This window comes from Mustela erminea, chromosome 18 (assembly GCF_009829155.1).
Source record: "Mustela erminea isolate mMusErm1 chromosome 18, mMusErm1.Pri, whole genome shotgun sequence".
NCBI classification, from domain to species: domain Eukaryota; kingdom Metazoa; phylum Chordata; class Mammalia; order Carnivora; family Mustelidae; genus Mustela; species Mustela erminea.
Window position 1 is genome coordinate 57,411,991 of NC_045631.1, and position 15,573 is coordinate 57,427,563.

General features: G+C 53.6%; 1 protein-coding gene across 1 annotated transcript in view; it reads left to right on the forward strand.

The window, feature by feature from the left end:
- MGAT5B (alpha-1,6-mannosylglycoprotein 6-beta-N-acetylglucosaminyltransferase B) overlaps window positions 1–15,573 on the forward strand; it is a 64,875-nt gene that overhangs the window by 41,501 nt on the left and 7,801 nt on the right. The window contains exons 9-14 of the mRNA XM_032321789.1: window positions 1,514–1,645; window positions 3,013–3,146; window positions 6,373–6,503; window positions 6,938–6,943; window positions 14,206–14,361; window positions 15,374–15,520. Coding sequence (XP_032177680.1) covers window positions 1,514–1,645; window positions 3,013–3,146; window positions 6,373–6,503; window positions 6,938–6,943; window positions 14,206–14,361; window positions 15,374–15,520 — 706 coding nt within the window. The remainder of the gene's footprint in view (window positions 1–1,513; window positions 1,646–3,012; window positions 3,147–6,372; window positions 6,504–6,937; window positions 6,944–14,205; window positions 14,362–15,373; window positions 15,521–15,573) is intronic.

A 15,573-nucleotide genomic window follows, 5' to 3' on the forward strand; every position in this document is an offset into this window, starting at 1 on the left:
TGCTCCATTCTCCTTTGCTTTCTGGGTATTTCCACAGGAAAAAAAAAAAAATTCTCACGAAGCCTGCCCGGCCTTAGAAGTCCTGGTTTGGAGCCTCTTGTGGGGTGGTCTGGTTGGAGAGAGGGGATGTATGAGAGCTGGACGAGCTGGGAGGGCGCCTCGGCCAGTGTTCTCTATACAGATGAGAAGTGGGAGACTCTGGTTATTAGGGTTTTTCATTCTCCTCTAGGCACTTAGCAGCCAAGGTTCTAACATGGCGGGGGGAGCTGGGTTGAGTCTGGGGTACGCTGGCTGGTGGGGAACAGGCACAGGGACAGCCCCTGCCCCCTGTACCCTTCTCTGTAGGGCACAGACCCTTGATGCCTCAGTGCCCATCACACATCACACGCAGCCTCCCCTGCGTCTTTCCATCATAGCCTTGCCATCCGGTTCCCATAAACTTCGCTGTGCTCCGGGGACAGTGTGTGCAGCGCCCCCCGCCCCAGCCCCTGGTCGTGACCTGCAGAGCGTGAGCAAACAGAGCACATAGACGTCCAGGCTGGTAGTTTTCCACCTGGCTTGAACGGGCTTCAGGAGCCCAAGATGTGACCCAGGCAGCTCACCCATCGTGGCCCTTTGCTGTTGATGAGCCCATGATTTTGTCTGAGCTCCTCACCTACCCGGCCTGAGTCTGCTCTTCACATGGATCCTGAAGGGGCTCACTGGGAGGTCTCTGGGACGCCGTCCAGCGCAGGCATCTGGACCACAAATCCAATGGAGATAAGAACTCAGGGGAGGTGGGTGGCTGCTGTGGGGTCCCGAAAGAAAGGCAGGCTTTTCTACTCCCTGCCTGGCTCAGGGGCTCAGGCAGTCTGAATGCCTCCATCCCCTCAGAAGGGTTGGTTGCTCCGAGCCTGGGTTCCTGGATGGGGGTTATGGCACTGGGTCACCAGAGGAAAACCTTTGCGTACATGGTCTGGCCAGCAGGGTGACCCTGTGGGGCAGGACTGGGCATCTCCCTGGGCCACAAGCCAGTCAGCAGAGCAGAATTTTGTCTTCTGATGCAGGGCTTTCTGCTCCAGACACTGAAACTGCTCTAAGGACCATAGCGAGCATTTATGGCAATTTGGGAACCCTAGATAAAGGTGCCCCCACTGGGCGGACCCAGCCCTGCAGGGAGCACGTTTGTGCAAATTTACAGAAGGTGCTCCTTCCACCTGGCAGGTAGCCCAGGCCAGGGGTACAGCTTGGGAAACTAGCCCAGGCTGGATCTCAGTCCTACTTGCTCTTATTGGAGTTTGTTGTGCAGTGAGAAACCTAGGCAACTGGACGTGGCCACCCCATTCACTTCCTTTCCAAGTTTGCCAACACTCATGTGTTATCCTCACGTTCCTTTACAGTGCCCCCTCCCCCATGTTTATCCTGGGCTATAAGAACTGGGGTGGCTCCAGGAGCCCCAGACTCAGGGATGGTTGGGGAAGGTGGGTTTCTGCTGTCCTCCTGGGGCTCAGATTCTGAAGGGCTCTTCTCTCAGTAACTTAGGGGTGCCGCCAGGCCGGGGGAACTGCCCGCTCACCATGCCCCTGCCTTTCGACCTCATCTACACCGACTACCATGGCCTCCAGCAGATGAAGCAGCACATGGGACTGTCCTTCAAGAAGTACCGGTAGGAGGGTGTGGGCGGGTGGTGCCCTGCCCCATGTCCATAGGAGGCCTTCCTTCACACCCTGCTGGCTAGCCCCCCGAGATGGGGGAACTGCCTTATCCTAGGTTCTGCGGTGGGGGGGGGGGGCAGGAGGCTCGCCCTGCCTCTGTTCCCCCCCCCCAATTAGTGTCCTTCCCCAAGGAGCTCTGCCTCCTGGCTGGCTCAGAGTGGGAGTCTCTTCAGTGCCCCTCGGCTATAGGGCAGGCTGGGGCGGGGCTCAGAGGTTACCTGGTTGGGCAGGGGTGCAGGGGAACAGCAGGGAAGAGTGGAAGGAATGGGACACTCGACTGGTGTGACCTTGGCTCGTGGGGTCTCAGCACCCCTCCTCCTCCCTCTTTCCCCCCTCCCCCCTCCCCGGGTCTACAGGAAGGCCAGTGCCATCTCTCCCGGTCTCTGCAGTCAGCAGGATGTGGGGTTTAATGTAGCACAGAGAGCCCTGCTCTTTCCTACATTTGCTCCAGTCCCAGTGACTACCCTGCATGATTTTATTAGGTAAAAAAACGACAGGCGGTATTATTGGTTTTATTATTAATGCGTGTTCCTCACGCACGCGGTGCTGCCGCCTCCCACCCCCACCCCTTCTCCGGGGGAATAGTGCCGACCTCAGCAGTCTGTGGACAATTCTGGGTCACCAGGAAAGACGTGAGGCTGCTTGGGGCGGGGGGCTCTCCGAGTCTCCGCCATTCCCTTCGGGCCCCTGCACCCCAGGGTGAGATGGATAGAGGGAGAGGTTTGGGGGCAGAGACAGAGCCTCTGTCCAGCTGGCAGGTGCCTCTGAGGTGGCGGAGCTTTCATCCCAGAGGACACGTCAAAGCACTGCCTGCCCAGAGATGGCAGTGGCTGGTCCCCCAGGGCCCTGCCCTTCTGCGTCGCAGCCCAGATAGGCCAGGGGCATCCTGGAGGTGCCAAGTTCTTGGGCAGGGGGGCTGTGAACTTGAATTACTGCTGCAGCGTGCTCAGGAAAGTGCAAATCCTGCATGGGGAAGGACCCCCGCTCCAGGCACTGCCCCCTCCTAGGCACTCTTGGGGCAGCCATAATAATAAGTTTCTGAGTGAGGAGTCCATGGTTCAGGCATCGCCACCCAACCCCGAAACAGCTGGGCTGTTGTCATCCTCACGTGACAGACGCTGAAGCTGACTCAGAGAAGTTAAGGCACTTGCCTGTGGTCACACAGCTAGGTAGTCTGGGCCCTGGCTCTGACCACACACTGCAGTACCGGGCCCGTGGCTGCCAACCGCGCCCTCGCTGGGGCAACCCAGCCTAGAGACACACGAGAGGTTACTGACCCTGGTTCCTCATGCACCGCCCACCCCCGGGCGGGGAGCAGGTGCCGAATCCGGGTCATTGACACCTTCGGGACAGAGCCCGCATACAACCACGAGGAGTACGCCACGCTGCACGGCTACCGGACCAACTGGGGCTACTGGAACCTCAACCCCAAGCAGTTCATGACCATGTTCCGTGAGTCCTGGCCACAGGGCATGGGTGGGGTCAGAGGCAGACGGGGTGTCCTCGTGGTTCTCAGGTTCTCCCTCAAGCCTGGGAGGAGGCGGAGTCTCCTTGCTTTCCTTCCTGGGCTGGCCCAGGCACCTGCCCACTCCAGGAAAGCCTGGCTTGCCCTTCGGCAAGTGTGTGAGCCAGAAAGGAAGTCTCTTGCGGTGTCTGGGGTGGTGGGGCTTCCAGCCCGGCTTAAGAGGAACATGGCGACCTTTCCGCCAATGGAAGGACGTGGCCTTGGCCTCCAGCATCTCACACTGCTCAGAGAGCTGCTGAGTGCACCTTCCAGGACAAAAAGGTTTCGGTGACCTTGTAGCAAGAGAGGCCAGAGGTACACTGGAGAGCTCGAGGGAGCAGCAAAGGGGCAGGACGGCCAGGCTCTTCTAAGTGGAGGGAACAGATAAGTGGAGATAGACGCAGAAAGAACTGGAAGGTTCTGGAAATGCACGAGCTCCAGCAGGCACCAACACTGGGGTTGCTGAGGAGTGAGGCTGGGGGCTGGGGCCCCTGCGGAAACCCTCTGACCATGGGCGTCAGGCAAGGAATGCCATTTAGAGCTGAGCTTTAGCTGTTTTTCACGAGTCTCTAAAACGCACATGTGCGCTGACTTGACCCGCACGTGCAGTGCGCTGCAAATGGTTTAATCCTTTCTTGGCAGCCAAGGGTCAGTTCTCGCTCTCTCCGTGGTGCGCGAGCCTGGCCTTTGGGGACAGCAGAGGTGTGCGGAGCCGGGTGCCCTTGCTAAGTGGCCCCTTCTCCTGTCACTGTTTGATGTGGTGCTTTTTCTCCTCGTCGGGAGGCTGTCAGCTGTCACATTTAATTGCCGACAGTATATCTGCCTCCAGCAGCGTCCTGCACATCTAATTTGTGGCTCTTTGAAGGCTCTGGGTCAGAAAGCCAGATAAGCACCTTTTGTTAGGATGTGTCTAAATGAAGCCAACAAAGCACGGTCCTGAGGAACTTGCTCAGAAGTAAAGAATCTGGTCTTTATTTAGCCTGTCAAATTAATGTGCCTCTGTGGGACGCTTAGGGTCCTGCTTTGTCTTACTCCGCAGGTTCTAGGACCTCTTAGAGGCAGATACCATTTCTGGACCCATAAGTAATGGCTTGATTGGATTCCAGAAGGTTGGGGAGGTGGGCAGGTTCTTTGGAGCCCAGGGAAGGCACTGAGTCCCAGAGGACGGAGGTCACATGGCTCTCTGGGGGACCCGACTCTGGAGGGAAGGAGGTGAGGTCAGTTGGGGGGGGCGATGCTCCAGGCTATGGAAGCAGCTTATGTGACAGCAGAGAGCAGAGGTGGGCACAGAGCTTGGCAGTTATCCGACTTGCAAGGCGAGCATCGAGCTATGAGGCTGGCAAGAGGGACATGGAGGACCCGGGGCAGAGGGTAGGGGTCTTCGAGCACCGGTTCCTCAATTTATGCCAAATACCGTAATTCAAGAATCACTGTAGGTTCTTGAGCCGGGGAATGTCATGGAGGAAAATGGGTTTTTTTGTTTGTTTGTTTTTAAGATTTTATTTATCAATTTGAGAGGCAGTGGGGGGCGGGGAGGAGCAGAGGAGCAGAGGGAGAGGGACAAGCAGACTCCGTGCTGAGCGTGGAACCCGACGCAGGGCTCGATCTCCTGACCCTGAGATCACAACCCGAGCTGAAATCTAGAGTCGGAGGCTCAACCGACTGAGCCAGCCAGGTGCCCCGAGAGAAAGGTTTTTGAGGCACATTATTCTGGGAGATTACAGATGGCCAAAGGGGCAGTGGTAGAGGTGGGGGAAGCAGGAAAAGGGGTGAGAGACTTCTGCAGTAATCTACACTGAGAAAATGAGCACTTACGTGGAGTAGGGCCCACTGGATGTGGAGTTCCAAACTGGCAAACTCCTACTCATCCTCCAAAACCCCAGTCCAAAGATCTCCTTCATTTCCTGCCACTTCCACGGATTCCCTCATTTGCTGTTGCTCCTTCGCCTCTATTTTTATACCTTTAAATCTAATTCTATAAAGATGTATGTTGAAGTAGGTTAAAGTTATTTGTTTATACGTTAATTCCACCCTGAGATATTATGAACCACTCAAAAGGGGGCACTGATTGATTTACCCTTATCTCCCTGGAACCTATCAGGGTGCTCGGAAAATTTTAATTGATTGAATAAAGTAAAGAAACAGAACAAAAAAGGAAGAGAGAGGCTTGCCTGTTTTAATGATACACAAGTCCAAGAAGGAAGCCATGAGCAGACCTGCTTCCCCGTCTACCCAGCGTGAACTCTCCTGCGGCCGAGACAGAAGCACAGGAGCGGAGCCACAGAGGGAGGGCACAGACCCCGTGCAGGGCATTTTCTCATCTAGGGAAAGGGAGGAGAGCCCTCCAGGCAGAGGGAACAGCAGGGGCAAAAACTTGGAGGTAGGGAAGGAAGGATGTGTCCACCCATCCATGAGCTGGTGCGCCAGGCTCTCCCCAGTGCTGGGGACACAGAAGTGAGGGACAGAGGGTGACAGGCCCAGGGAGGACCTCTTGGCAGGACCCTGAAAGCAAGCTTGTCCGCAGGGGGAGTGCACCCAGCAGGGTCTCAGGAGGGAGGAAGAGGCTGTCAGAGGGTGGTGGGGGCAGATCCTGCAGACTTGCGGGGACATTAGCTTCCGGGGACCACGGCAGGGTTTTGTGCAGAAGGACCTGGTCTGACCTAAATCTGAAAGCCTTGCCCAGGAGAAAAGGCAAGGGCAAGAGAATGGCAGAAATGGGGGCAGGCAGCAGATCATGGGGGCCAGGACAGAGCGGGTGGTCCCCGGGCTGGGACATAGTGATGGGAGAAGTCCCACCTGGGTAACACAGGCTCTGCCGATGGGTGTCGGCAGTGAGAGAAGAGGGGAGAAGCCAAAGGCCTGAGCCGTCTCAGAGGATTCTGATGGAGGCAGGGCCCTGACTGTGCCTGTCCACTTACAAGCAAGGGGGCCTGATGACCTCCAGGCTTTCCCTCGGCTTGAGGCTTTGTGACAGTCTCTGGGAGCAGGAGATGCCCGGGCTGGGGACACTGATGATGTGAGTTTCCCCCTCCTCCACCAGACCCCATACCTGCCAGCCCCCTGTCCCCATCCCTGCCAAATGGGGCCCCTTCTGACGGGGCCGGTCCAGGTAGACCCGGGGCATGGCCTTGGCTGTGCGGCAGCCCCCTTCCTGACCCCGTGGTCTGGCTTTAGCTCACACCCCGGACAACTCCTTCATGGGTTTCGTGTCGGAGGAGCTCAACGAGACGGAGAAGGAGCTCATCAAAGGCGGCAAGGCCAGCAACATGGCCGTGGTGTACGGCAAGGAAGCGAGTATCTGGAAGGTAAGCACGGCCCCCGGGAGCCCCCACCTCCAAGACCTGGCTCTGTCCACCACCCCTGGCTCCGGATTCCGAAATGTGCCCACTGACGGGTCAGAAAAGAGAGGTCCCTAATTGCCACTGAAGAGACCCAGCCAGGGGGCTGCTAACCTGCCCCCCCCCACACCTCTCTGCAACAAGCCCAGATGTCCTTTAGCAAGGACTGTGACCTAACGTGCCACCCTCCCTAGGGCCGCATCGATAAACACTGCGAGCCCGGCAAGGGGGTTAGGCTAGACTTGGGGCCTCTGCGGGCTGAGAGGTAGTGCAGGAGGCAGAACCCCACTTTCGGGGCGGGCTCCCTGGAGAAGCGGTGCCCGTGTGGGAGGTTGTGTGCTCACTGCTCACTGACCTGTTCTCTCTCCTCTTTCCTCTGTGCCTCCCCGGGAACGAGGCAGCTCCAGGTAAGGTGCCTGCCGGACACGCGGTCCTCCTGCTCCCCTCTGCTCTCGGCAGGCTGTCCCCTGACCCCGCGGGCTGCAGGGGGAGGGATGAGAGGTCATTCTCCCGTGATGCGAAAGGAGCAGGCTGCCGCGGGAGCCCAGGGCACTGGGGAAGGTGTGGCACGGACTGTGTCTGCTTTTACTAGAAGGCTAAGGCACTGCCCCGAGAGAGCGAGAGGTTACAAAGTCTGGGAAGAGAAAGGCTTTAAGGCGTCTCTGTGACAGCCGGGAGCAACACTGTTCTGCAAGAGACCTGAAAGAAAGTCCTTCCAAAAAAAGACATCTTTGCTCTGGTCTTGGCAACTGGAGGAAGTCGGAGGTGGCCGGATGAAAAGGATGAGGGGAGCCTCCTGGGACCGAGCACCCCAGAGTTCAGGGGACCAGATGGCAGAGAAACAAAGGAGGCAGGATGGTGGGGGTCCTCCTGGGAGCAGCAGCTGGGATGAGAGCGAGCGTTTGGGTGAATTTTGTGCCAATGGAGGCCTGTCTTATTCTGGGTCCCCAGAAGGGAGGCCTCGAAGCTCAGGCCTGGGTGCTATTTTGTGAGAGCATGTGGCCCAGGGGGCAGGAGTGCAGGACGGGAGAGAGGCAGACCCACCCTTGCTGCTGGAGGAAATAGGCCAGACATCAGAAGGGCCACGGGGGGGGGGGGGGGTTGCGGGGGGGGGTGGTCATGTGGGACTTCTCAGTTGGCGCGTCGCAGCCTGTGGATAAATCGCGAGATGAGCTCAGAGCTCTGGGGTTTTCTTCCTAACCTTGCTGAGGTACAGTTAACAGGGAAAACGGTGTATTCTTAGGGTATGCAGCATGGTGGCCCGAGACACACATATATTGTGAAATGACTGTCGTGATCAAGCTGTCTTAACACACCATCACCTCACGCAGTCAACCCTGCATGTGCGGGCAAACATGCGCACGTGTGTGTGCAGAGAACCCTGAAGACCTATTATTCTCTCAGCAAGTTTCAAGTATACAGTACAGTATCGCTGACCACAATCGCCGTGCCATTCATGGTATCCCTGAACTTAATCTTCATACGACTGAAAGTTTGTCCTTTTGACCAACCTCTCCCCATTTCCACACTTTGAGCCCCTAGCGACCACCGTTCTGCTGTTTCGACAAGTTCCACTATTTCAGATCCCACCTAGAAGTGGGATCATGCCATATTTGTCTTTTTCTAACTTAGGGAGTCTCGGTAAGCCTTTTAAAAGGAAGCAAAATATCAGAGGGAACATCAGAAGACCTCACATGTATTAAGAGTAAATATTGTTCTAAGATTTTACTTTTCTTTTTTTTTTTTTTTTAAGATTTTATTTATTTATTTGACAGAGAGAAATTACAAGTACACTGAGAGGCAGGCAGAGAGAGAGAGAAGGAAGCAGGCTCCCTGCTGAGCAGAGAGCCCGATGCGGGACTCGATCCCAGGACCCTGAGATCATGACCTGAGCCGAAGGCAGCGGTTTAACCCACTGAGCCACCCAGGCGTCCCAGATTTTACTTTTCTTAAATAGTCTCTACACCCAACATGGGGCTTGAACTCACAACCCCGAGATCAAGAGTTGCATGCTCCACCGACTGAGCCCACCGGCCGCCCCAAGAGTAAATATTGTTTTGCGAAATTTGAAGTTTACATATATGCATACATGCACACACACTTTACATGCATACGTACACACATACATGTGCATACACGCATACCTACATGCATGGATTCTCGTGTGTATGGGTAAGAAAGGTTGCTGAACAGTATATCTAACATGAACCCATTTGTGTATGTGTTTTAAGGAAAATGTAAATATGCTTTGAATGCATTAAAGTTCTGAGAAGGTACACAAGGGGATAAGGAAGCTGATGTTGATGGGGTGTGGAGCCATTCTCTCCACACTTCACTTTCTTGGTTTGATTTTTCTTCTGTGAGTCTGTTTGGTTTTACAAGATGTAGTCCTTTTACATTTAGTGTGATTTCTAATATATTTGGCTTAGAATCTACCATTTCCATTTCACTAGCTGATCTCTATAACTTTTTCTTGCCTCGTTCCATGTTCTTTTCCCTCTCAGGCGTTCTTTTATACTGATCTGTATTTTGAAATTCACCCCCTTTTTAGCGGACTCATTATATTCTCTCCCAGTCTTGTGGTTGCTTCCATAAAGATGACAACATGCATCCTTGACTTACCAAGTCTCATGTAAATAATACCTTTCCCTTTTATCGGATAATAAAAGAACCTTAAAATGCTTTAAATACATTCCCCCAGCTTGTGTACTCTCCTTTTATTTTGATTTCCTGAGAACGCCCTTACTTCATCCTTATTCTTAGTGGTTATGTTCGCTGTGTATGAAATTCTAGCTTGGTGGTTACTTTCTTTCAGCGTTACAAAAATACTCTGTTGTCTTTTGGCTTCTGTGAGCCTCATTGTTCCTTTAAAGGTAATTTGTCTTCTTTCTCTGCTTGCTTTTAGGACCTCTGTGTGTTTGGTTTTCAGTAGACTTACGGCGGTGTGCCTCCATGTGGCTTTCTCTGGATTTACCCTACGTGGCATTTGTAGATCTTTTTTGAACCTTGGTCTGATCTGTCATGAGTCTTAGAAAATTTTCAGTTTGTCTCTAAATATTGCTTCTGCTCCAGTCTCTCTCCTGTGCTTCTGGACTGTTTCTGCATACATTAGACTCCAACACTTCCCATTGTCTCTTACATTCTTTTCTGTGATTTCCACCCTTCCTCTATGCTTCATTCTGGGTGTTTTCTTTCATTCCTTCACTAAATGAATTCTGTCCTCAGCGGGGTCCAACCTGCTGTGGAATCTGTTCACTTCTTCATTTCAGCCACTGGGTTTCTCACTTCCAGCTCTTCCATTTGGTTTCAACCCTTATCTTCTATTTCCTTGGCTACATTCAGCAGATTTTTCTTGAAACCTGTATCTGGTAACTCCAGTTTCTAGGTCTTCTACGAGTCTGTTTTTATTGTCTATCTCTTCGGGTTTTTTTTTTTTTTTTAAGATTTATGTATTTATTTGAGAGAGAGGGAGAGACAGAGAGTATAAACTGGGTGAAGAGCAGAGGGAGAGGAAGAGAGAGAATCCACAAGCGTAGAGCCTGATGGAGGGGTTGATCTCCTGACCCAAGATCATGACCTGAGCAGAAACCAAGAGTTGGCTGCTCAGCCAACGGAGTGACCCAGGTGCCCCTTTGTCTCTTGGGTTTTAATCACATTGTCATGTATCTGATTTGTCTAAAAATCAAGGTGTTTAAATTTTTCTTTAAAAATCTATTTTTAGGGGTGCCTGAATGGCTCAGTGGGCTAAAGCCTCTGTCTTCGGCTCAGGTCATGATCCCAGGGTCCTGGGATCGAGCCCCGCATCCGCTTCTCTGCTCGGTGGGGAGCCTGCTACTTCTTCTCTTTTTGCCTGCCTTGCTGCCTGCTTGTGATCTCCGTCTTTCAAATTAAAAATAAAAAAATCTTTTAAAAAATCTATTTTTAATAGGCTTTCCTGAGGTATAACTGACATACAGTGTACCGCACATGATTCAAATAGATGACTTAGAAGTTGCGATCTACACGTATACCTGGGAAACCGTCGCCCCAGTCAGGAGGGTGTGTCCCCTGCTCCCAGGTTCCCTCTTCCCACCTCTCCCCTCCTCCCTGCCAGGCAGCCTGCGATCTGCTTTCTGTTAACACAGTCTCTGTTTTCTACAATTTTATATAAATGGACTCATATGGTACGTACTCCTTTTTTGGTCCGGATTTTCTCAGAGTATAATTATTTCCAGATTCACCCGTGTCGTCGCGCGGATCAGTCGCTGATTTCTGTGTGCGGCTGAATAGTTGTCCCGTCGCACGGACTTCCATCGTATCCCACGGTGCCTTTTTTAATCTGTTCTCCTATTAGTGGACGCTGGGGTTGTTTCCAGTGTTTGTCCGCTACAAATAAAGCTGTTATGAACATTCATGTACAAGCGTTTGTACAGACATATGCTTTCATTTCTCCCGGGTAAACACCTAGGCGTGGAATGGCTGGAGCATATGGTAGAACTAGGCTTAACATCCCAGGAAAAGTGGTTGCACCATTTTACGATTCTGCCAGCAATGCGTGAGAGTTCCAATTTGTTACAGAGTCATCAATACTTGGTCCGTCTTTCCAGTTTGAGCCGTCCTACAGACGTGCGGTGACATCTTCGGGTTTCAACTGGTAGTTCCCTCTGACTAATGATGGCGAAGGTATTTTTGTGTGCTTATTTGTCTTCCTTATATCTTTTTTGGGGTAAAGTATGTTTTCAGAATGTTGGCCCATTTGAAGAATGGGGGTTGTTTGTTTTCTTATTATTGAGTTGTTAGAGTTTTGTACATATTCTATCAGATTTTTATCAAATATATGCTTGGCAAATATATTCTGTCTGTGGCTTGTCTTTCTCTCTCTCTCTTTTTTTTTAAAAGATTTTATTCATTTATTTGGCACAGAGAGAGAGAGATCACAAGTAGGCAGAGCGGCAGGCAGAGACAGAGGGGGAAGCAGGCTCCCCACCGAGCAGGGAGCCTGAAGCAGGGCTCGATCCCAGGACTCTGGGATCATGACCTGAGCTGAAGGCAGCCACTTAACTGACTGAGCCACCCAAGGCGCCCCTTGTCTTTTTCTTAATAGCTTCGTTCAAAGAGCAAAGTTCTTCATTTTAATGAAGTCCACTGTCTTAAGGTCTTAAGGATTATGCTTCTGGTGTTGCATCTAAGAAATCTTTGTGTAACCCAAGCTCACTAAGGATTTTTCCCCTGTGCTTTCTTCTGTAATTTTTATGGTTTTACATTTCACATTTAAATCTATGGTCCATTTTGAATTAACTTTTATGTATGATATGGTAGAGATTGAAGTTCTAATTCTTTTCCCTTTTTTGCACATGGGTACGCAATGTTCTGTGACCATCGGTTGAAAAAACTACCCTTTCTCCACTGAAATGTCTTTGCACCTTTGTCAAAAATCAATTGACCGTGCGCGTGTGGGTCTATTTCTGGACCCTGTTCTTCTGCATTGATCTCTCTGCCTGTCTTGATGCCAGTCGCACACCGGCTTGATTCCTGTAGTTTTAAAATAAGTCTTGAAATCAGGTAATATAAATCTGCCTGCTTTCTTCTTTTTCAAAGTTGTTTCTTCTAAGCCTGCTGGAGTTTTGATTGGGATTTCATTGTTTTTTTGTTGTGTTTTGGAGTTCTGGAAAATGAATATAAGAAGGTGTAAAACAGGGGCACTTGAGTGGCTCAGTGGGTTAAAGCCTCTGCCTTTGGCTCAGGTCATGATTTCAGGCTCCTGGGATCGAGCCCCACATCCAGCTCTCTGTTCAGCGGGGAGCCTGCTACCTCCCCCTACCCTCTCTGCCTGCCTCTCTGCCTACTTGTGATCTCTCTGTCAAATAAATAAATAAAATCTTAAAAAAAAAAAAGTGTAAAATAGTTTGGGGCCGATGCCTTCTTCCTCTGGCGAGGATTTCACTTTCACTCTTAGCCTGTGTTTGGGGCTACAGCAATCTTGGATCACAGAGTCAGTGATAGGGATTAAGACTACTTAAAACCGATTAAAAAGCCTATTAAAAAGCCCCTGGGGCAACTGGATGGCTCCGTCAAGCCTCTGTCTCTTAGTTTCGGCTCAAGTCCTGTTCTCAGGGTCCTGGGATCTAGCTTCGCGTCAGGCTCTGCACTCAGTGCGGAGTCTGCTTGAGTCTCTCTCTCCCTCTGCCCCTCCTGCTTGTGCTGCCGCTCACTCTCCAAAATGAATAGATTAAAAAAAAGACCCCCCCCCCCAACACACACACAGAGTCTGGGCTTCTCTAGGTCTGGCTCAGCCTTTCTCTTCCAGCGTGGGTTTCCTCAGAGTTCCAACCCACAGCGTGTGGTTTTCATCAGGGTCCCCCCCTCGGCAAACCCTGAACCCTCACTTGTCCTCCAGCTCTACGAGGCGACCGGAAGCTCAGTCTCCGTGATGCTGACCCAGGAACCAGCAGGTGCCTCGCAGGGGGGAGGCGCTGACCCCAGCACCGGCCTCCGCGATCTCTTCCCTTCTCCCAGATCTCGGCCTTGTAATTCTTCCAGCTTTGTTAGATGTTCTCTACCTTCACAGAAATTGTTCTGTTTCCCCATCTCTCCTGGTGGTTCTCAGAGGCAGGACCCATCTGCAGTACCCAGTACACCCTTACCCACAGAGGAAGGCCTCCTTGTGAAAAACGTATACAGTTGGAATTTCAGCATGGGAATTGGTCCTTACTTTCATGTCCATGGATAACGTTCTTCAAAAGCTGTGATTTATAGACTGAACCTGGGCCGAAGCTCCTTGTTATCCAACCTCATGGCTAGCCAGCAGAACGGGGAGAACCTGGCTGCTTTTTTCCTGACCTGTTGGTCAGCTACGGACTAGCCCTGAGAAAACCGCTCCCCGCCCCAGCCTCCTCTGGGATCTTGAAGTTCCTTTCTTGTCCGTGTATCCCTTCCTCTCTCCTGTGAGTCTCAAAAGGCCCCCAAAAGTAGAACCCAGTGGCAGACCCCATGCTTACCCCTAATGAGGACCTACACTGCCCACAGCTCCTGGCTCAGGGCTCTGGCCATGAGGTCAGACGGGTGCCCCAGGCGGAGCTGTCTCTTCGTCTACGCTCTGCTTCCCATTGTCCCCGAGTCTGGATGTGGGACTAGAGTCTGGAGGGGCTGAGCCTTTTCTACTTTGGGGGGTTTTCGCTCACGGTGTCCTTCTTAAAGACCAGGGCTCCGTCTTGTCCCAGCTCTGCTCCCAGCCGTGAGCTCAGTGCCAGCACCTGGCAAGTGGTTAATAAAAATGTGCTACATGGATGGGGGGAGGGGGAGAAGGGACGGTGGACGGAGGGACGGAGGGACGGAGGCATGGATGAGATGGTCTCGGCCCCACAGCTCCTCGGGTGGCCTTGGAGATCACCAGCGCTTCAGAGGGTCGAACAGCCTCGTTTGGAGACATTTGCATATGGGTCCCCCTAGGGTTTCTTTGCAAAGAAGACATTTCCATGGCTAAAAATGGTCTAGTCCGACCTCTGCAACTCGCAGATGAAGAGAATGAGGACCAGAGAGGGGAGGGGCCTTGCCTGGGGTCACGCAGCTGGCTGACGGCCGACCGAAGGACCGCCCCACGTTTTCCGACTTCCAGACCGGGGTGTTTCCGCGGGCAGCTCTGCCTCCCACGGTTGGGGCGAGGCTCCCACTGCTCCCCGTCCTCTTGCAGGGGAAGGAGAAGTTCCTGGGCATCCTGAACAAATACATGGAGATCCACGGCACCGTGTACTATGAGAGCCAGCGGCCCCCCGAGGTCCCGGCCTTCGTGAAGAACCACGGCCTCTTGCCACAGCCCGAGTTCCAGCAGCTGCTGCGCAAGGCCAAAGTGAGCCCCGCGCCCTCACCGTTCTCCCCCAAGCCTGGCGCCAGACGCCGAGGAGGTCACCCTACGTGCCCCACCCCCCGCCAATGCCTGCCACTGAGGCTCGTGGCCCCTTCCACGGGCAGACCTGCCCCAGCATGTTCTCCTACCCTGAGCCTCACTCCCAGCCCTCCTGGGGCTGGAGCAGAGCTGGGGTTGCTCACCCAGGAGGGACCTGGGCAGGGCCAGCAGAGCCGAGGCTCAGCGATAGGAAGAGGAAGCGGGCCGCCCGGTGGACTCCTGGGCCGGGCCCAGCTTTCGGAACCGCTGAAGGGCTGGCAGGGCCGGCTGAGGGCGTGTCTCACCTGGAGTTGCACGGGGCTGCTAGTTCTGCTTCTGGAAGTCCTCCGCGGTGTTCTGGAGCTGCAGCTCCGGGCATGGTGGGGCGTGACTCTGCACCGGGGCCCCGAGGGGTCAGCTGAGGCTGGAGAGGCCTGCGGCCAGCGTTCAGGTCCGCTCCTGATCCAGCCCTAGCCCTTTCCTCTGGCTTCCTGGGTGCGTGCGTATGGGTGTTGGGGCAGGGGGAGAGGCTTTGTGCAGTGAACGATCTGAACAACCTGACGCAGCAGCCCGGCATTCGGAGTCGTTTCCTGACTGCTTTCCAGGCGCCAGCCCTGCGAGCACTTCTGGCACGAGTTTGGTGCTGAATAACCGTTTTTAGGATGAGTCAAGTCCTCTGAGTTCAGCGGTAGGTGTGGGTCTGAAGCCTTCTGAGCCTGAGACCCTCACTCTTCTCCCTTCCGCTCCAGAATCACAGTCGGCGGGAGCAGGCAGAGGCCCCTGATCTTACTTGATCAGACCTTCTTGTTTCACAAATGGGGAAACTGAGGCCCGAGAGAGGAGGGGCCTGCCATGGCACCCTGCCGGTCTGGGCAGTCTTTCCTGCCCTGGCTGCCTCTTGTGAATGTCCCAGGCCCGGCTTCCTGGGGCTCTGGCGCCAGCCTTCCCCGACCGTCGCGCCATTTTCCTTCCTCAGCTCTTCATAGGCTTCGGCTTCCCTTACGAGGGCCCCGCGCCCCTGGAGGCCATCGCCAACGGCTGTGTCTTCCTCCAGTCCCGCTTCAGCCCACCCCACAGCTCCCTCAACCACGAGTTCTTCCGAGGCAAGCCCACCTCCAGAGAGGTGAGTGGGGCGGGTCTGAGTCCATGGAAGGGGGAGACAGGCAGGGGGGAAGG